Raw genomic sequence first — 22,160 nt, 5'->3', positions numbered from 1 at the left:
TTGAAACAACCAAACATATTGATAAATTGATAAAGTGCATTGGAATGCCCTCTCTGGGGCTATGGATAGTGTTTGCTGTCATAGCTGAATGGTGGGGTGTCACTGTAGTTGTTTCTATTCTGGTTCTGCATGCATTATGGATTCTGTAAATGTCAGACCAGGACTCATTGCACTTCCTTAACTTCTGTAATGCTCTAATGCTCTATACCACAAGCATCAAATGAGCCATCTGATTACAGTGGATCATGGTAAATAATGATATCTAAGCATTATATAAAAACTTGCCACATGATTACAAATGGTATTGGATGACGATTAGGTTGACCAAAAATGGGACTATTTATGAGTTAACCAATCAAATGATTTATTCTATAATCTCTAGAAAGTGCACTATTTCAATATTTTATTCTTAATCTATGCCAATAGGGACATTCTGTCAATCAGCATTCCCCTCTTTGTTGTTGCTCTACCTTTAGTTTCTCCTTCACAAAACTATGGCTGGCCCAATGCTGGTTTCTTCCTCCCCTCCATTCCTCGTATCCCGCTGTCAGACCTGGGTCTCCAGGCCGCTGAGTTTGGGGGTCAGGATGCGAGGAGTGACCCCGGAGTTGAGGTCCCTCTCAAACTCCAGTAGCTGACCCATGAAGTTGAGGTTGGGAGACACCACAGGACGACGGCCACGCACATACTTGTAGGCATCAGTCATGGTCATAAGGGTGTGCTTCATCAGGTAGGCTATGACGATGGTTGCCGAACGGGACACGCCCGCTTGACAGTGAATCAACACTCCTCGCCCACTCTGGTGAGCCTCCTCTGTGGATGAAAATAGGTGGCTATCAGATTCCTGTCAAGGATGATCACTGGAATTCATCTATTCCACAGCTTTTTCTGGATCTGACTCTCCAGTACTCCCATCTTCCCTTTTGATCCATTTATAGCTTCCTAAATGTCTCTCCAGTCAAAAACTTTGAAATCAGAGAACGAGATCAGAGGAAAGACTTCACATAGAAATCATCATGATCCTCTCCTTATCTCAGTGCTAAAATACTTCTAAGCTCAGAGAGATAAAGACTGAAAGACAGGAACGGGGAGAGTGGGTGAGATAGAAAATGAAGGTAGATCAGGGGTGTCAAACATATGGCCCGCGGGCCGGATCCGGTCCAGCAAGGGGGTCCAATCTGGCCAGCGGGTGTTTTGATTATTATTTTTTTTTAATCTACAGTTTATACATGTACAGTGCCTTCAGAAAGTATTCATACCCCTTGACTTATTGCACATTTTGTTGTGTTACAGACAGAATTCAAAATAAATAAATAAATAAAAAATGCTCACCCATCCACACAATACCCTACAATGACAAAGTGAAAACATGTTTTTAGATATAATTTATTAATAATTTATTGAAAATGAAATACAGAAATATCTCATTTACATAAGTATTCACATCCCTGAGTCAATACTTTGCAGAAGCACCTTTGGCAGCGATTACAGCTGTGAGTCTTTTGGGGTAAGTCTCTAAGAGCTTTCCACACCTGGATTGTGCAACATTTGCCCATTGTTCTTTTAAAAATGATTCAAGTTCTGTCAAATTGGTTGTTGATCATTGTTAGACAACCATTTTCAGGTTTTGTCATAGATTTTCAAGTAGATTTAAGTCGAAACTGTAACTGGCCACTCGGGAACATTCACTGTCTTCTTGGTAAGCAACTCCAGAGTGGGTTTTTAGCCATTTTTTATGGGTTAATATCCTGCTGAAATGTGAATTCATTGATTACAAGCATACTCATAACATGATGCAGCCACTATGCTTGAAAATATGGAAAGTGGTACCCAGCAATGTGCTGTGTTGGATTTGCCCCAAGCATAACACCTTATATTCAGGTCAAAAAGTGAATTGCTTTGCCACATTTTTTTATTGCCTTATTGCAAACAGGATGCATGTTTTGGGATATTTTTTATTCTGTACAGGCTTCTTTCTTTTCACTCTGTCATTTAGGTTAGTATTCTGGAGTAGATACAATGTTGTTGAACCATCTTCAGTTTTCTCCTATCACAACAATTAAACTCTGTAATTGTTTTAAAGTCACCATTGGCCTCATGGTGAAATCCCTGAGCGATTTCCTTCTTCTACGGCAACTGAGTTAGGAAAGACACCTGTATCTTTGTAGTGACTGCGTGTATTTATACACCACCTAAAGTGTAATTAATAACTTCATCATGCTCAAAGGGATATTCAATGTCTGCTTTTTTATTTCTACCAATAGGTGCCCTTCTTTGTGTGGCATTGGTAAACCTCCCTGGTCTGAAGTAGTCATTAAAAAATAATGTTAAACACTATTATTGCACACAGTGAGTCAGTGAGTCAACTCAACTTATTATGTGACTTGTTAAGCAACTTTTACTCCTGAACTTTAGGGTTGCCATAACAAAGGTGTTGAATACTTATTGACCCTACAGATATAGATTTTTTTATTAATTTCAAAAAATGTAGAAAAACATAACTGTACTTTGACATTATCGGGTATTGTGCGTTGGCCGGTAATAAAAAAAAAAGTTTCAATTTAATAAATGTTTCATTTTGGCTGTAGCACAACAAAATGTGTGTTGGGGGGGGGGGGGGACACACAATATACTTTAAAATGACTAAAACCAAATCGAAACTTTGTAGAAATTATAATGGACCCTACAATACAAATCAAATCAAATTTTATTTGTCACATACACGTGGTTAGCAGATGTTAATGCGAGTGAAGTGAAATGTTTGTACTTCTAGTTCCGACAGTGCAGTAATATCTAACAAGTAATCTAACAATTCCCCAACAACTACCTTATACACACAAATCTAAAGGGGCGAACAAGAATATGTACATGTAAGTACAGTTGAAGTCGGAAGTTTACATACACCTTAGCCAAATACATTTAAACTCAGTTTTTCACAATTGCTGACATTTAATCCTAGTAAAAAGTCCCTGTTTCAGGTCAGTTAGGATCAACACTTTATTTTAAGAATGTGAAATGTCAGAATAATGGTAGAGAAAATTATTTATTTCAGATTATACTTCTTTCATCACATTCCCCAGTGGTTCAGAAGTTTACATACACTCAATTAGTATTTGGTAGCATTGCCTTTAAATTGTTTAACTTGGGTCAAACGTTTCGGGTAGCCTTCCACAAGCTTCCCACAATAAGTTGGGTGAATTTTGGCCCATTCCTCCTGACAGAGCTGGTGTAACTGAGTCAGGTTTCTAGGCCTCCTTGCTCGCACACGCTTTTTCAGTTCTGCCCACTGTTCTGGCCACTCCAATAACTTGACTTTGTTGTTCTTAAGTTATTTTGCCACAACTTTGGAAGTATGCTTGGGGTCATTGTCCACTTGGAAGACCCATTTGCGACCAAGCTTTAACTTCCTGACTGATGTCTTTAGATGTTGCTTCAATATATCCACATAATTTTACTTAGATGATGCCATCTATTTTGTGAAGTGCACCAGTCCCTCCTGCAGCAAAGCACCCCCACAACATGATGCTGCCACCCCCGTGCTTTATGGTTGGGATGGTGTTCTTCGGCTTGCAAGCCTCCCCCTTTTTCCTCCAAACATAACGATGGTCATTATGACCAAACAGTTATATTTTTGTTTCATCAGACCAGTGGACATTTCTCCAAAACGTACGATCTTTGTCCCCATGTGCAGTTGCCAACCGTAGTCTGGCTTTTTTATGGCGGTTTTGGAGCAGTGGCTTCTTCCTTGCTGAGCGGCCTTTCAGGATATGTCGATATCGGACTCGTTTTACTGTGGACATAGATACTTTTGTACCTGTTTCCTCCAGCATCTTCACAAGGTCCTTTGCTGTTGTTCTGGGATTGATTTGCACTTTCTGCACCAAAGTACATTCATCTCTAGGAGACAGAACGTGTCTCCTTCCTGAGCGGTATGACGGCTGCGTGGTCCCATGGTGTTTATACTTGCGTATTATTGTTTCTACAGATGAATGTGGTTCCTTCAGGTGTTTGGAAATTGCTCCCAAGGATGAACCATTTTATGGATTTTTCCAAGCTGTTTAAAGGCACAATCAACTCAGTGTATGTAAACTTCTGACCCACTGGAATTGTGATACAGTGAATTATAAGTTAAATAATCTGTCTGTAAAGAATTGTTGGAAAAATTACTTGTGTCATTCACAAAGTAGATGTCCTAACCGACTTGCCAAAACTATAGTTTGTTAACATTACATTTGTGGAGTGATTGAAAAACTAGTTTTAACCTGTTGAGGCCATGACTCCACCTAAGTGTATGTAAACTCCCGACTGCAACTGTATATGGATGAGCGATGGCGACACAGTTTCTTGATTGAGTCAGGCTTGCTAATAATCACCGAAATGAAAGGTAGACAGTCAGGGAGCATAGAACATTCCCAAAACTATGGATAGAAGACCAGTCCCTGGGGCAAAATGAGTTTGACACCCCTTAGGTAGATACTGCTCAACTCACCGATGAACTCAAACACCTCCTCAAAGTACTGTCGTAGGTTCTGCTTGCTGTTGTCGGTAGCCGGTAGCCGTTTGTAGCGTACCAGGCCGGAGCCGAGGTGGTAGAGGGGCAGGTGTGTGGTGACGTTGACCACATAGCCGATGTTGAGTCGCAGCAGCAGGTCCAGGTCCTGGGCATCCCTCTCATTGCCCAGGAAGAGGAAGGGTAGGATGGGGCTGACCACCGCATTCTCCACGTCAGGGGTCATCCCATTCTCATCTGACAGGGAAGCCGGTAGCGAGGAGGAGAGCGGCAGAGTGAGGTGCACTGGGAGAGGACGACACAATGCAGTGAGAGATTGCTGTTAGAAAGGACAATTTCATTTGATTTGGATCACTGACAGGCATTCACCCTGAAGTATACCAGAGTTAGACACAGAGAAAATAAATCAAGCATCAGAGATAGAAAGACTTATGAAGAGATGTGTGGATGACGGAGAGACAATGAAAGTGTACAATATATCTCATTTATGGTTTTTGTTGAGTAGGAGTATCATTGAAATTCACTTTACTCCTGCAGAGCAAAGAAGTTTGCAGCTCTGAGGAACTGCTAATGCTTTCATCATTTCATACATGTTCTCCAAACAGGAGGGAAACGTACAGATATGAAAAAGCTTCTGAAACTTGAGTGATTCTTTATTCTATACTATATGTCATCAACAGATCCGGCAGTCACTTAACAGGGTGGAGGAGGCTACAGTTATGTAACTATTAAGAAAAGAGAGTACATCATAGCTTTTTGCGCTTTGTCATTTAAATGAGAACAGCTTAATCTCCCACTGACAGGGTTCAGTGTCAGCGACTCAATTTCCCCGAAATTGTTTTAATTAATTCAGCTATTCTAATCTCCCGCTCTTATCAGCTCTCTTTGCATTCCAATCACCATCCCTCCATTTTGCTCCTCTCTGTCTCTTTTTACGCTGGAGCCCAGGCTATAATTAAGTCATTATCCCTGGGTTCCTTTTAAACAACCAACATGTTAGAATAACATATAAAATGAGATTGGCAGGAAAGGAAGTAGATTTCAAAGATAGGCGAGGGAAGCATGGAGAAAGAGAGACAGTCAGGAGAATAAGAATAGGATGAAAGAGATTTTCTCCCTAAAATGGTAATTTATGCAGTCAGACAGTAAAGCTGGTCTCTCAATTGGGAATTTTGTTTCTGTAACTATCTCTGCCAAAAATCTGCAGAAGTATAGCCTAAGAGACTGAAACAAAAACCAGTGTATGACACCCTTACCTCTGCCGCTCTCTTCGTCCTGCTCTCTGTTGAGTGAGTTGAGGACCAGGTGAAGGGACTGGGCGGAGGGGAGGGAATGGCGTCCGTCTGCATCTCTCTGTCTGGGTTTGGGTTTGAGGAGAGTGCTGGGAGCTGACGGTGGGGGTGAGAAGGAGGGAGGGGATTGGGGAGAGGGGGTGCGGGGGGAAGGGGTGCGAGGGTATGTAATATTGCCTTCCTGCCCCATGCCATCCACCTTGCCTGACTCCCCACCTTTGTTCCAGAGCCTCTTTAGGGAGTCCTGGTCTGGATCTCGCCCAGGCCCAGACCCAATTAAATCTAGGACGGCCATCTTGCCCTGCTGAAGCCGGCGTCGGCCAGCGTGGTCTGTTATCTGATTCCGGGTGAACTCCAATAGGTTCCTACAGTCCAGGGTGACAGGGCTGGTTCCGTTGCTGCTGTTTTGGTTCTGACCCACACTTGTCTTCCCCACTCCCATCCCCATCCCTGCACAGCTCTGCTGGTTCTGTTGGGTTTTAGACCCGGTCATCTTTTTCGCCAGCTCCTCAGGCCAGATTGTGCGCACGCTGTAATCATCATCATCAGCGGGGAATACTCCCATGGGGGGCCCTGCCCCTACACCCCTGCCCATACCAGGGGGCTTGCCCCGACGGGGGTTGAAGGTGACAACTATAGGGTCGCTGCTACAATAGCTGCAGGTAGAGCTGCCGGCCTGACTGGCTTTGGGGTTGCAGCCACTCACACAACTCTGTAAGGCTCGCAGCGGGGCTGAGGAGGATAGTGGGGTACAGGGCAGGCATCCCCCCACCAGTTTTTTGCGGAATGCAGCAGGACTCTCAAAGGCGCCAGCCTCCCCGGAGCAGGAGGCACATCGCAGGGGTCTGAGCAAGCCCGTGCGGCAGTCCGACACAGTGCTGTTGGAGGATGAGGTGTTGGTGGTGGAGGCTGTGGACAAACATCCCCCAAGAGTTCTTAATCCCATTGCTGCGCCCCCTCTGTGGTTCACACCTACAACCCCGTGGCTGTGGCCACAGGAGAAAGAGGAAGACGGACTCCCCCCACCCCTCTGGCAGCCAGCAGAATGTCCCCTGGCCCCCCTGCAGCGGACCAGCTTCCAGCAGCCACAGCTGAAGGGATGGGAGAAGTCGATGGTACAGGTGTGGTCTGGGCTGGGAAAACCTCCACGGGAGGAACAGGGGGAGAGGGGTAGGCCGTGGAGGATCTGAGGACGATGGTCCCTGCCGCGGGATGGACGAGACTGGTTGAGGGGTTGCTGAAACGAGGTAGGAGCACGGGGGTGGTGGGAGGGAGGGGGGACAGGGTAGTGGGAGTTTAGAACAGCGGCATGGGGCACAGGGACAGAGTTGTGGTGGCCGGGCAGGCTGTGGGGGTTGGGGTTTTGATGGACAGGTCCCAGTTTGGAATTCTCTTTGTTACCCACGTAGGGCACTTCCCGGGCACCTCTGGGGGGGAAGCTGGCAGAGCAGACTTTGGAGGACACGTTCTGCACCTTCTCTCTTCTGGACTTGGACTGCTGTCTCTGAGATGGGACAAACTCTAAGACTCCTCCCGGGGACACAGACAGATTATTCTGATGGTGACTGCCTGGTGAGGCTTGTCTCTGGTTCTGTGGGTGGTTTTGGAGTTGCTGCACTGCTCCTCCAGGCTTCCCTGATGTTCCTCCAGTGTTTTTCTCCCCGTATCCTGGATCCAAGCACAACGAAACCCTTTTTTTACTCCCCTTCACACTCCCACTGCGAACTAAAGAGTTGCTGTGCCCCCCTCCTTTTGTTCCTTTGTTCACAGATAACTTGATGTCGATCGTATGTGTGTGTTGGTGTGGACTAGGGCCAAAAGTCACTGTCCCGTTGCTGTGACAGTGGCTAGGGGTGTGTCTGGTACCCTCTGAGACAATGGCCTTGTCGACCTTGGTTTTCTGCAGATGGGATGATGATCTGCGCTTGCATTCCAAAGACAGTGAGTTCGAGGAGGGAGGATTGGGGTAGGACTGAGGAGGGTGGGGATGAGAAGGGCGGGAGAGAAGTTTGTTGCTATGGGCTGTTATATGGGAGTGGGGCTGTGGGGAGGACCCAGGTAGGGCCAAGTTTTTAGGGCGCTGAATAACCACTATGCGCTCGTCAAGAGGGAGTGGAGGCATCTGGGTTTACGCAAAGCTGTGTGTGTGTGTAAGAGATAGGGGAGAAAGAAACAGAGAAACAATGTCAAGATTGTATTCAGATAACATTTTTAAATGACTGTTGGCATCAACATCATTACATTTTTTTAATTTGAAGCCACATTTACATCACATCTGTCCTACGCCAGAGTAATGACCAGTGGAACAACCAAGCTATGTAACTACCTTGCAACAGACTAGGTATGGAGTATGGTGTTATGGACAATTCCCACATTTGCTCTTGCTTTTGGTTTAATCTTGAACAAAACGCTCTTTGGCCAATACTATGAAACAGTCTCTATACATACCTAGTAAACAAGGTATTTACATGTGTTATTCCCTCATAGATAACACATAATAAAGCCATTTAATGTAAATTGTTGCAGAGTTCGAATTCAAGAAGAACACATCCCCGTGACTATTACTTGACTACTGCTGCCAACCACCGTAGTGAACGATCAGAAGAATATGCGAAGCATATTTAATATACATATATAATCCATTGGATTTGGAAAGAAATACAGCAAAAACACACAGTAATGAAATCAAAACCAAAAGACCAAAATACAGCCTTTATGGTTTTGCCAAAACAGGGCAGAGACCACTGTTTTAAGAACATTTTGTTGAAATTGAAGTTAGCTCAATCGAATGGTTGAAGAAATGAGGTAGAACCGAATAAACAGACAAATATATCTCCCTGTTAGAGAAGGCCCTTTACCATAGCAAAACAGACTAGAGAACTGGCTGTTACTGCCACAGGCACTGAATGACCATCGATGTACGTGTCGTAACCTATAAATAAGCACTTCGTCATGAAATACTTGAATAAAGACTGGAGAAGAGATGACATTTTGGGCAAAGCTTTAGATATTGTATTATTATTATCATGTGATTCTACCCTTTAAATAAAGACAGTAAAATTGATGCCTAATTCTCATTGGTACTAAAGACTTTTGTCATCTACTAAGCGCTACTTACGATGACAAAACCCATTAATGAGCTTTTTTTTTGTTGCATTAAAGAAGATTCTCTGGGACAGGGCAGTACAGAGAGATAACGAGCGAGAGAAAGGTTGGGAGAGAAATAGAGAGACGGGAGGACAGCGAGATAAAGACAGAATATGACGTGACAGGGTAGACCACAGACTAGACAGGAGGAAGATACATGGCAAAAGGCACTAATGATTATTCACTCCCAAGCAACACACATAGTGACCCATAGACAAAGCACACCATGCTTGCGTTTTCCACATGCATACGTCCACGCACAGAGCTTGGTGATGGCATCCTCATCTTTTTCCCTTTTTCAGCCTTGCCTTCGTAGCCTGTGGTGGAGGGGGGGGGGGGGGGGGGGGCGGGGTTACATTGACCCAGTTTTGTCATGGTGGAAGTCAACATCACTCTGATCACTTTTCACTCACACATTGTAAACACCTCATCAGCACATAAATGAACACAGTGTAGCGGTGTGTTGGTCCTTTTGAATCATACTGTCAAAAGATCAGTCAGACCAAAAGCACAGTGCAAATCACAAAAACATACTTAAGCAAATGCTTGCCTCTAGAGATCATTGTCATCATCATCATTGTTCATTCGTGCCATTCTGACCATTACTGTTACCATATCTACAATTGCAGCCAGTAGTTCTACATATATTGTGTGAAAGGATGTTCTGAAATTGGAGGCTTGATAAAGGGTGTAAAAGTAATGTTTTTGCTACAGAATAAGAACATAGGCTTACCTCTAATAGATACAACGCTTCGGATGTGCAGAAGACAGACTTCCACCCGCTATACCATTATGTGATCATTGTCACGGCGATAGAATGGATAGAACATTTTTGAAATTCTGTCCCTGAATGTCACAAAGGTGAATGTAGATAGGTGACCTGATGATTAGTCTCAGTCTGAAGTAGAGGACCATGTTGGACTCACAAGGCACTGTCTGTCTCTTTAGGATCTTTCACCACATACAGTGCATTCGGAAAGTATTCAGACCCCTTCCCTTTTTCCACATTTTGTTACGTTACAGCCTTATTCTAAAATTGATTAAATAAATGTTTTCCTTATCCATCTACACACAATATCCCATGATGACAAAGCGAAAACAGATTTTTTGATTTTTTTGCAAATCAAACCAGAAATACCTTATTTACATTAGTATTCCGAACTTTTGGTATGAGACTCAAAATTGAGCTCAGGTGCATCCTGTTTCCGTTGATCATTCTTGATGTTTATATAACTTCATTGGAGTCCACCTGTGGAAAAATTATATTGACTGGACATGATTTGGAAAGGCACACACCTGTCCTTATAAGGTCCCACAGTTGACAGTGCATGTCAGAGCAAAAACCAAGCCATGAGGCCGAAGGAATTGTCCGTAGAGCTCCGAGACAGGATAGTGTCAAGGCACTGACCTGGGGAAGGGTACCAAAACATTTCTGCAGCATTGAAGGTCCCCAAGAACACAGTGGTCGCCATCATTCTTAAATGGAAGAAGTTTGGAACCGACACAACTCTTCCTAGAGCTGGCCGCCCGGTCAAACAGAGCAATCGTGGGAGAAGGGCCTTGGTCAGGGAAGTGACCAAGAACTCGATGGTCACTATGACAGAGTTCCAGAAGGATAACCATCTCTGCAGCAGTCCACCAATCAGGACTTTATGGTAGAGTGGCCAGACCATTGGTCATCCTTGAGATGTGTCTACAACTTAATTGGAGGCCACCTGTGGTAAATTAAATTGATTGGATATGATTTGGAAAGGCACACACCTGTCATATATAGGGTCCCACAGTTGACTGTTGTCCGTAAAGCTCCGAGAAAGGATTGTGTAGAGGCACAGATCTGGGGAAGGGTACTAAAACATTTCTGCTTCATTGAAGGTCCCCATGAACACAGTGACCTCCATCATTCCTTAAATGGAAAAAGTTTGGAACCACCCATCCAAACTGCGCAATTAGGGGATAGGGGCTTTGGTCAGAGAGTTGACCAAGAACCAGATGGATACTCTGACAGAGCTCCAGAGTTCTTCTGTGGAGATGGGGGAAACTTCCAGAAGAACAACCATCTCTGCAGCACTCCACCAATCAGGCCTGTCTGATGAAACCAAGATTGAACTCTTTGGCCTGAATGCCAATCATCACGCCTGGAGGAAAACTGGCACCATCTCTACGGTGAAGCATGGTGGTGGCAGCATCATGCTGTGGGGATGTTTTTCAGTGGCAGGGACCGGGAGACTAGTCAGGATTGAGGGAAAGATGAACGGAGCAAAGTACAGAGAGATCCTTGATGAAAACCTGCTCCAGAGCGCTCAGGACCTTAGACTGGGGCACCTTCACCTTCCAATAGGACAACGACTCTAAGCACACAGCCAAGACAACACAGGAATGGTTTCGGGAGAAGTGTCTGAATGTCCTTGAGTGGCCAAGCAGAGCCCGGACTCAAACCATTTCTAACATCTCTGGAGAGACCTGAAACTATCTGTGCATCAAGGGCTGTAATCGCTGCCCAAGGTTCTTCAACAAAGTACTGAGTAAAGGGTCTGAATATTTATGTAAATGTGATATTTCTGGGAGTTTTTTGTAATACATTTGCTAAATAATCTAAAAACTTGCTTTTGCTTTGTTATTATGGTGTGTAGATTGATGAGGTGGAAAAAACTATTTAATCAATTTTAGAATAAGGCTGTAATGTAACAAAATGTGGAAAAAGTCAAGGGGTCTGAATACTTTCAGAATGCACTGTATCATCTGTTATGGCACATCAGTCTACTGCTGAAATTATATCAAATTGTGAGGCCTATTTGAAGCCTTCCGTGACCTCTGGTCACCTATCTACACGTTCACACAAAGACCTACCTGCAACACTATTTATCCCGGTTTGCTGTGGACAAATAACGGCATGCTGCGCCTGCAAGGTAAGGAGAATAATAACAACGGGCATTGGTGAAAAAAACATAAGAAATTGACTGCTAATAACAGAGGAAGACAATAACTTAAATAAGGTGAAATCATAAGAGAGTGAAATTATTTTGCGCATTGTCGCAGATCATTATGCTTAGGGTCCCGTCTCTCTGTGAATGGCAGGGAAGAAGAAGCAGTCTCCTCTCATCTCCATGAGCGGCGTTTGCCCTTTGTTCGTATATAGGATATAGATATGCTGAAATGATTAGACCTAGGCCATATAAAAATAGCCAAAATTAGAATACATACTAGTATTGAATAGTGACTTGCAAAAACGCACATCATGTAAATAATTCATAAGAAAACCATGCAAAAAAGATATATAAGAAATAATGGTTATGGCCTTGTAGCATGTATGTCCCACAACTCCAGCATTAGGCCATGTAAAATGAATCATCATCATCCATTATCACTTTCACTCTCTACAGTCCTGATAAACAATATGACTTATTTTGGCAAAAACTGCAGAGATTGAGGGTTGGTGGTATTATCCTCTGTTGGGCAGTTCATAAGTAATGAAGGTGAATTTAATCAAATTGATTCGTAGTGTCGCGTCAAATGGATACATAGCGTCCGGTGTCTCAGTAAAGGGAAAACTAGTTTGAGGACATCACTGTTCTTAGGAGTCTAGTCTGTGAGACCAGGCTGCATCCTAACGCATTGGCGTGTTTCTTATATGCATAAGTGTGTAACACGTAGCCATAGTGCTGGATCCTCATGTGTCAACAATAGTCTATTATATTCAGAGTAATTGTATGTCAGACATGAGTCTTGTTCGTCAGGATACTTTACGCCTGGTTAAAGGTTTAAAATAAACTCACTTACGTTAGGATTGACAATTCCGTTGTATCTTCATGCTCTCCGTGTAATATAATTATTTACATTTTCATTGATGTTGTCCAGACATTTCTTTGGTTAACGGTATCCTCTTCTACACTGGAGGACCTATCACATTTTGCGGATCCGTTTTCCGTGCAAGAATAAGCTTGCATATAAAAATAGAGGACCTACGACACTAAGCATCTATTATTGATAACAAAAATAAAAAAATATCACCACTATAAAAAGTGTCAGTGCTTGGGCATGTGTCAATGCGCTCTCGGCTGTATATGTGAATGAGAGCGAGGAAGACACTAAGACAGGCGGTGCTGTATGGAGGTGGGGTCTGTGGTCTGTGCAGTGGATGACATCATTCCAGATCAATGGCAAGAAAAATTTTATAAGGCAGCCAGCAAATTAAGCTTCGTTTTAAGCACGTGTGCAGTATAAAGTGGTATTCTCCAATGCCATTCGACGGGGTGGGAGGCAGGCCTATTACAAGCCAGTGTTGTGCTAAAATGATGTAACAGTGAAAGCTTGAATAAAATCGATTGTGTCATTGTAGTTATAGAACTAGAACATTTAGTTTCAGCCATTGTTCAACCTCTTCTTGACCTAGCCTACATAACCTACAAATAAGGTCTGTGTCTATCAGACACAAATACACACACACATTCAACATGGTGTTTTTATTTTTTAACGATATACAGTCAGGTCCCACATTTTTGGCACCCTTGAAAAAGATTAGCAAAAAATACTGTATAAAATAAATATTACAAATATGGAGCTATATTTTTAGCACAAAAAAGCACAATAATATTATTTTATACTAATACAATTACTCAGAGAAAGAGATTTTGTTTTAACAAGTGATACTATTTAAAAATATATATATATGGGTCAAAATGATTGGCACCCATGTTTCAATACATCAGCTTGCGAGGATAACGGTACTGAGCCTTTAACATTTTCTTTATGATATTGGAGAACACATTGGGAGGGATCTTAAACCATTCCTCCATACACAATCTGTCCAGATCCTTGATCTCCTTCGTCTGTACTTATGGACTGCCCTCTTCAGTTCAAACCTGTTTTTCCAATGGGGTTCAAGTCCGGAGACTGAGATGGCCATTGCAAGATGATGATTTTGTGGTCAATTAACTATTTCTTTATGAATTGTTGTGTGTGCTTTGGGTTATTGTCTTGCTGGTAGATCCACTAACAGAGGCAACCATGTTTTTGGCTAAAATGTCCTGGTACTGGGTAAAGTTCATGATGCCTTTGACCTTAACAAAAGGCCCCAGGACCAGTGGAAGCAAAATAGTTCCATAACATCAAAGAAGGTTGCCTGAATACCTGTTGTATTCGGCGCATGTGACAAATAAACTTTGATTTGATTTGATCCACCACCATATTTTACAGTAGGTATGGGGTTCTTTTCTGCTTATGCATCCTTTTTTTTGATGCCAAACCCACCACTGGAGTGCATGGCTAAAGAGCTCAATTTTCATGTCATCTGACCATAGCACCGGTCCAATTCAAGTACCAGTGCCATTTAGCAAACTCCAGGTGTTTACACTTGTTGGATGACATAATAAAAGAGCTCTTTGGCCATGCACACCAGTGGTGGGTTTGGCGTCAAAATAAGGACACATAAGCAGAAAATAACCCCATTCAGACAAAATATTGATGTCATCCCTCATTTTGAAGAACACTGTTCATGCCTCTCTCTCTCTGTGTGTGTGTGTGTGTGTGTGTGTGTGTGTGTGTAAGAGAGAGAGACAGAGAGAGAACGAGAGAGAGAGTGAGGGGGTGGGGACATGTGAGTCATTTATAATGAAGTCTGACAACTTTAGTCAGCACAATGATGTCATGATCTTGACTACACAGGCATAGCCTACGTGATTCTATGAGTTGTTGAACATTGTGTTACAACACTAACTCACACCTGAAAAATGATGTAATTCATTTCCTAGCCCCGAGCTTCAGAAATAATGCCTTCGGAAAGTATTTAGACTTTTCCCCAAAAAATGTAACTTACAGCTTTATTCTAAAATGGATTAAATCGTTTTATTTCATGCATCAATCTACATACAATACCTCATAACAACAAAGCCAAAACTGGTTTATAGAATGTTTGCTAACTTATAAAAAATATCACATTTACAGAAGTATTCAGACCCTTTACTCAGTACTTTGTTGAAGCACCTTTGGCAGCGATTACATCCTCGAGTCTTCTTGGGTATGACACTACCAGCTTGGCACACCTGTATTTGGGGAGTTTATCCCATTCTTCCCTGCGGATCATCTCAAGCTCTGTCAGGTTGGATGGGGAGCGTTGCTGCAAAGCGTTTTTTAGGTCTCTGCAGAGATGTTCGATCGGGTTCAAGTAGAGCTCTGGCTGGGCCACTCAAGGACATTCAGACACTTGTCCCGAAGCCACTCCTGTGTTGTCCCATTGGAAGGTGAACCTTCGTCCCAGTCTGAGGTCCTGAGAGCTCTGGAGCAGGTTTTCATCAAGGATCCCTCTGTACTTGGCTCCATTCATCTTTCCCTCAATCCTGACTAGTCTCCCAGTGCCTCCCACTGAAAAACATCCCCACAGCATGATGGTTGCCACCACCATGCTTTACCTTAGGGATGGTGCCAGCTTTCCTCCAGACGTGACGCTTGGCAATCAGGCCAAAGAGTTTAATCTTGGTTTCATCAGACCAGATAATCTTGTTTCTCATGGTTCGAGAGTCTTTAGGTGCCTTTTGGCAAACTCCAAGCGGGCTGTCATGTGCCTTTTACTGAGGAGTGACTTCCGCCTGGCCATTCTACCATACAGACATGATTGGTGGAGTGCTGCAGAGATGTTTGTCCTTCTGGAAGGTTCTCCCATCTCCACAGAGGAACTCTAGAGCTCTGTCAGACCGACCATCGGGTTCTTGGTCACCTCCCTGACAAAGGCCTTTCTCCCCTGATTGATCAGTTTGGCCGGGTGGCCAGCTCTAGGAAGGGTCTTGGTGGTACCAAACTTCTTCCATTTAAGAATGATGGAGGCCACTGTGTTTTTGGGGATCTTCAACACTGCATACATTTTTTGGTACCCTTCCCCTAGATCTGTGCCTTGACACAATCCTGTCTCAGAGCTCTACGGACAATTCCTTTGACCTCATGGCTTGGTTTTTGCTCTGACATGCATTGTCAACTGTGGAACCTTATAGAGACAGGTGTGTGTCTTTCCAAATCTTGTCCAATCAATTGTATTTACCACAGGTGGACTCCAATCAAGTTGTAGAAACATTTCAAGGATGATCTACGGAAACCGGATACACCTGAGCCGAATTTCGAAGTCTCATAGCAAAGGGTTTGAATATGTATTATTTTAATTTAAAAAAAAAACATTCAAAAATGTTTTAAAAAAAACTGTTTTGGCTTTGTCATTATGGGGTATTGTGTGTAGATTGCTGATCTTTTTTTTTTTGTAATCCATTTTAGAAGACTGTAACGTAACAAAATGTGAAAAAAGTGTTTCAGGAGGCACTGTAGGTCAACTTGTAGGCTAGTAAAAGCATGAAATGCTGTTATTTTAAGCAATAACCAACAGAGGGCAGCAAAAACGAGTAAATATCTGTGTTGGGGTTTCAAGATGAATTGGGGCCCTGCAATGATGTGTTTACAGTGCCTTCAGAAAGTATTCATACCCCTTGACTTACTGCACATTTTGTTGTATTACAGCCAGAATTCAAAATGGATTAAATATTTATTTCTTCTTCTCACCCTTCTACACACAATACTCTAAAATGACAAAGTGAAAACACATTTTTGCAAATGTATTGAAAATGAAATACAGGAATATTAACTTACTTAAGTAACATGAGTCAATACTTTGTAGAAGGACCTTTGGCAGTGATTACAGCTGTGAGTATTTTGGGGTAAGTCTCTTAGAACATTGCACTCCTGGATTGTACAATATTTGCCCATTATTCTTCAACAAATTCTTCAAGCTCTGTCAAGTTGATTGGTGAACATTGCTCAACAGCCATTTTCAAGTCTTTCCATAGATTTTCAACCCGATTTAAGTCCAAACTGTACCTAGGCCACTCAGAAACATTCAATGTTGTCTTGGTAAGCAACTCCGATGTAGATTTGGCCTTCTGTTTTAGGTTATTGTCCTGCTGAAAAGTTAGTCTCCCCATGTCTGGAAAGCAAACTGAACCAGGTTTTCCTCTAGGATATCGCCTGTGCATATTCCGTTTATTTTATTTATTTTTTAAACTCCCTAGTCCTTACCGATGATAAGCATACCCATAACATGATCCAGCCACCACCACGCTTGAAAATATAGTGGTACGCAGTGATGTGTTGGACTTGCCCCAAACATAATGCTTTGTATTCAGGACAAAAAGCTCATTTCTTTGCCACATTTTTTTGCCATATTACTTTAGTGCCTTGTTGCAAACAGGATGCATATTTTTATTCTGTTCCTTCTTTTCACTCTGTCAATTACGTTAGTTAGTATTGTGAAGTAACTACAATTTTGTAGATCCATCCTCAGTTCTCACATCACAACCATTAAACTCCAACCATTTTAAAATCCCCATTGGCCTATTGGTGAAATCCCTGAGCAGTTACCTTCCTCTCCAGCAACTGAGTTAGGAAGGACACCTGTATCTTTGTAGTGACTGAGTGTATTGATACATCATCCAAAGCCTAATTAGTTACTACACCATGCTCAAAGGGATATTCAGCATCTACTTGTACTTTATTTACACATCTACCAATCGTGTCCTTCTTTGCAGGACTTTGGAAAAACCTCCCTGGTCTTTGTGGTGGAATCGGTTGTTAAAATTCACTACTTGATCGAGGGACCTTACAGATAATCGAATGTGTCGGGTACAGAGATGGGGTAGTCATTCAAACATGTAATGATTCCATTCAACTTAAGCGATATGTTAAGCACATTTTAACTCCTGAACTAATTTAGGCTTGGCCTAAAGTAGTTGAATACTTGCCTCAAGCCATTTCAGCTTTTTCATATTTTTTCTAACATTTTCTACAAACAAAATTCCACTTACATTATGGGGTAGTGTCTAGATCAGTGACAAAAAAACACCATTTAATCAAATTTAAATTCAGTGCAGAAGTAATGGTTTGTGAATACAGTGCCTTCGGAAAGTATTCAGACCCTTTGACTTTTTCCACTTCGTTAGGTTACAGCCTTATTCTAAAATTCATTAAGTCATTCCCCCCCTCATCTACACAAAATATACCCAAATACCCCAAAACTGAAATATCATATTTACATAAGTATTCAGACCCTGTGCTCAGTACTTTGTTGAAGCAACTTTGGCAGTGATTACAGAATCAAGTCTTCTTGGGTATGACACTACAAGCTTGACACACCTGTATTTGGGGAGTTTCTCCCATTCTTCCCTCTCAAGCTCTGTCAGGTTGGATGGGGAGTGTTGCTGCACAGCTATTTTCAGGTCTCTTCAGAGATTTTCGATCAGGTTCAAGTCCGCGCTCTGGCTAGGCCCTCAAGTACATTCAGAGACTTGTCCTGAAGACACTTCATTGTCTTGATTGTGTGCTTAGGGTCGTTGTCCTGTTGGAAAGTGAATCTTTGACCCAGTCTGAGGTCCTGAGTAGGTTTTCATCAAGGATCACTCTGTACTTTGCTCCGTTCATCTTTCCCTCAATCCTGACTAGTATCCCAGTCCCTGCCGCTGAAAAAGGTCCCCACACTGTGATGCTGCCACCACCATGCTTCACCTTAGGGATGGTGCCAGATTTCCTCCAGATGTAACACATGGCATTCAGGCCAACACATTCAATCTTGGTTTCATCAGATCAGAAAATCTTGTTTCTCATGGTCTGACAGTCCTTTAGGTGCCTTTTGGCAAACTCCAATTGGGCTGTCACGTACCTTTTACTGAGGAGTGGCTTCCATCTGGCCACTCTACCATAAAGGCCTGATTGGTGGAGTGCTGCAGAGATGGTTGTTCTTCTGGAAGGTTCTTCCATCTCCACAGAGGAACTTCAGAGCTATGTCAGAGTAACCATCGGGTATCGGTCACCTTCGTAACCAAGGCCCTTCTCCCCCGATTGCTCGGTTTGGCCGGACGGCCAGCTCTAGGAAGAGTCTCTGTGGTTCCAAACTTCTTCCACTTAAGAATGTTAGAGGCCACTGTGTTCTTGGGGACCTTCAATGCTGACCAAATGTTCTGGTACCCTTCCCCTTATCTGTGCCTTGCCACAATCCTGTTTCGGAGCTCTACGGACAATTCCTTTGACCTCTTGGATTGTTTTTTTGCTCTGATGTGCACTGTCAACTGTGGGACCTTATATAGACAGGTGTGTGTCTTTCCAAATCATGTCCAATCAATTGAATTTACCACAGGTGGAATCCAATCAAGTTGTAGAAACATCTCAAGGATGATCAATGGAAACAGGATGCACCTGAGCAAAATGTTTAGTTTCATAGCAAAGAGTCTGAGAAATTATGTAAAGGTATCTTTTTTTAAATGTTTTTAATTTTCTAAAAATCTGGTTTACTTTGTCATCATGGGGTATTGTGTGTAGATTGCTGAGGATATTTTTTTTTATTCAATCAATTTTAGAATAAGTCCTTTCTAAAGGCACTGTACATGTACATCATTGGGCCCTACCCTTGTGTAGTTTCAGAATGTGATTTGTTCAATTTACAAATTGATTCCTGAGGTACCCAATGGAGGGTGCTCGGTGTAGAAATGTTTTACTTTTTCGGTGGGAGCTCACATTGAGGAGGAGCCCTGATTTGATAGGGTGATGCCCACGTCTCCCCTGTTATTTGAATGATGAGCTTGGATGAACATTTAACATAAGTGGGTTCGGGGCTGTTTCTTGAGGCTTTAATGGGACAGAAGATTTAAGGTATTGCAGATAGAAAATGAACTGTCAGTTGCAATAGAACCTTGTTTCCTTAGCCTGGTCTGTTTGTGCTATATTTCCACTCCTGGTCATGCAAAACATGTTTAGCATTAGCTCTCGTTTACACAAGAGGGGGCCTCTTGGGTTCTCAATTGAAACATGGACAATGGCTTGGCCAATGTGTACAACAGTACCTACGCTCTTTTTAAATAATCATTGCTTGCGGTACTGTTTCGGTAACCTTGTCATTGAGGGGGCAAAAAGTCAAATACACTTTTTTTCTATTTGTTTTACACGGGTCCCACATGTTATGGCTCGTTTACAGAAGAGGTGCCCACCTGTTCTAATTAGCTATTTAGCGTCTCAGAACACCTGTGTGTAACGGAAGACTGAATGGTGTTGTAACATAAAAGCACTGGCTGGAACTGTTTTAAAACAGTACGTGCATATTTTGCACAATTATTTTGATGTGATATGAAAGTAGGGGGCCTTACGTTTATAAAACTGTATTGCAGTTGAGTGTCGATTCAGATGGAGCATTTGCCTGTCAGAGCACCTCTTAACATAAGGGCCTTGGACGTTAAAAGAGTAGACTAGCCTTTAGCACATCTTGGGCTAATTTGCCATATGACACGGTGTAACGTCAGCATAAACAGATTGGTACCCAGGCTAATGTTTTCTATTAGTGGCTTCGTATTTCCTTCAACCACACTGAAAAATCGGTACGCCACTGTCTGTTTAGTACAATTCGTGGAGGTGACAGATGAACATAATTAAAACTTGAATGGCTAGTCTGAAATCAAGTCAGACCTTCTTAGATCTGAAATAATCGGATGAGTAAAAAAAAAAAACTAGACACCTGGTAGGTTCCACCATATTGCTTACACCCATCAGATATTGCGGTAAATGTGTAGCTAGCTATGGTTAGTGTTTGATTTCACACTGGGTTGTTTGGCCAGCTGGAAAATAATCAGCGTAGACGCAGTCGAAACCTGGGGGGCGCTTCAACTCTAGTTAGTCTATAGCCCACCCGAGATTCAGCGACCCAGCAAATTGAGCATAGCGCGGAGGGACAAACTCGGAATTAAACTTGATTACATATGTCGCTTTAGCTAGTTATTCTGATATTCAAACCTGCTAGTGTAGACAACGAGCTACAACTTATATACCACATTTATAAAAGCAAGACCAAAGACGCACCGAGCGAGCTAACTTACTGGCCAAGTAACATAGCAAGCTAACTAACGTACGTAGCTGGTCAGGAAGAATACAGGACGTTGCGGTTGTTTTGCTCGTGTACCATTTTAGCTAACCGGCTAGTCGGCAGTTCATTTTCAGTTTAACTCGCGGATTCGTACCTCTGCCGTGGAGGGAAACTGGCCTACGCTATCTAGCAATCTAGAGTTGGCAAAGCAAGCTCGCTGATAACGTTTTCATCATTACAACGGAGGGTCGATAGTGTATTATAGTTAATGATATTTAACTAGCGAGCGTTTTTTTTATCCCTCTAAATAGGACGTTTGGACTGCTGCTATCGGCGTGGCCAAAGTTTGGTAGAATCCCCGGACTAGATTTGACCGTCTACTTGTGGGAACAAACCTCGCTTTGGGTGGAGCTTTGGCTCGTATAGCCCTCTAACTTGACAGCTCATCCTTCCACTGCACAGCTCCGTGTGTAACTGGCAGATCACTTTTCTCCATTGAGTGGAATAGGCGTACCAATGTAAGATAGCTTGTGAATGCAGGGTTACCTTTTCACGTGAATAGCTGTAATTCCAGATACTTGTGAATCCAGAACTTTGAACAGTACTTATATTCTATTGATAGGTAGCTAACTACTAACGTTATATTCCTACTACCTGGACTAGGTATGGTATTTCATTGACGATTGAGTAACTTCAGCTAGCTGGATAGCTAGCTAGTTAGCTAGCTAGAACTTTAGCTCGCTAGCTAACTAGCTAGTTTAATTACTCCTAGCTAGCTAACGTTAGCCCCGAGCTAAGGCTACGTATGAGTAACTTTTTGATAAGTTGGCTAGCTAACTAAATTAGCTACACAAACAATATAGTCCCCAGTTCAGCAATAACAAACACGGAGGACAGATGTACAGTGAGTTTTGAGATTCTGTTAAGAAGTTACCCCCCGAAAATCTGTTAAGATGTCAACCCGGACGCCATTATTAACAATTGAACATTCGTCAAACCAGGTAAGCCAACTGCAGTTGCGGTATATCAGACAATTTTTAGGTAGCTAATTTAGCTAGCCTGAGCTAGTTAACCTAAACCACATAAACTCTCTTTCTTTTCCTAGCCCTCAGGCTTGCTATCTTCCTAACTTGGCTACCTTACCAATCACATTGTTTGTGGCTAGGAGGTATTGCATGGTGTAGAATATATATATATTTTTTTATAGATATTTAGCTAGCGAACTATGATTAAATAACGTTAGCGGGCTAATAGCCTAACTAGTTAGGAAACGTTATTGTAACCAGGTTTAGACACTTTATGAAGCATTTCAGTATGAAATGCCAATACTTTTTAAAAC

General features: G+C 42.6%; 2 protein-coding genes across 51 annotated transcripts in view; one reads left to right on the top strand and one right to left on the bottom strand.

The window, feature by feature from the left end:
- Positions 1-339: 339 nt before the first annotated feature.
- Positions 340-13,232, bottom strand: LOC110533981 (uncharacterized). Of its 3 annotated transcripts, none has more exons than XM_090188627.1 (6): positions 12,727-13,232; positions 11,797-11,848; positions 9,211-9,266; positions 5,767-7,940; positions 4,490-4,795; positions 340-813 (listed from the first exon to the last, which is right to left on the bottom strand). In XM_090188627.1, exons 4-6 carry the CDS (start codon positions 7,922-7,924, stop codon positions 548-550), a joined length of 2,730 nt encoding a protein of 909 aa, XP_090044753.1. In that variant the 5' UTR covers positions 7,925-7,940; positions 9,211-9,266; positions 11,797-11,848; positions 12,727-13,232; the 3' UTR covers positions 340-547. The 3 variants fall into 3 exon arrangements, with proteins under 3 accessions (XP_090044753.1, XP_021474269.2, XP_090044754.1); XM_021618594.3 differs by having other exon boundaries at positions 9,175-9,266; positions 12,727-13,189; XM_090188628.1 differs by lacking the exon at positions 9,211-9,266 and having other exon boundaries at positions 12,727-13,024.
- A 7,019-nt stretch (positions 13,233-20,251) lies between these two features.
- Positions 20,252-22,160, top strand: part of LOC110533979 (serine/threonine-protein kinase MARK2) — a 33,206-nt gene continuing 31,297 nt past the window's right edge. For 39 of the 48 annotated variants that reach the window (XM_090186750.1, XM_090186746.1, XM_090186748.1 and 36 more), the window contains exon 1: positions 20,252-21,822. In XM_090186750.1, the coding sequence (XP_090042876.1) occupies positions 21,775-21,822 (48 nt within the window). In that variant the 5' untranslated portion in view covers positions 20,252-21,774. The remainder of the gene's footprint in view (positions 21,823-22,160) is intronic. The other 9 variants (XM_090186752.1, XM_090186751.1, XM_090186744.1 and 6 more) reach the window with 3 other exon arrangements.

This window comes from Oncorhynchus mykiss, chromosome 10 (assembly GCF_057628025.1).
Source record: "Oncorhynchus mykiss isolate SJ-2025 chromosome 10, ASM5762802v1, whole genome shotgun sequence".
NCBI classification, from domain to species: Eukaryota; Metazoa; Chordata; class Actinopteri; order Salmoniformes; family Salmonidae; genus Oncorhynchus; species Oncorhynchus mykiss.
Note: the sequence above shows the minus strand (reverse complement) of the source record. Positions and strands in the feature narration are given on the sequence as shown.

What these genes read in the sequence shown, in the direction of transcription:
- LOC110533981 (XM_090188627.1), bottom strand. Translation starts at nt 7,924, where the DNA reads ATGCCTCCACTCCCTCTTGACGAGCGCATAGTGGTTATTCAGCGCCCT. An exon ending in GGACGAAGAGAGCGGCAGAG is followed by an intron (nt 4,796 to 5,766) that starts GTAAGGGTGTCA and finishes GTCCTCTCCCAG; the next exon opens with TGCACCTCACTCTGCCGCTC. An exon ending in GGAGGTGTTTGAGTTCATCG is followed by an intron (nt 814 to 4,489) that starts GTGAGTTGAGCA and finishes TTTCATCCACAG; the next exon opens with AGGAGGCTCACCAGAGTGGG.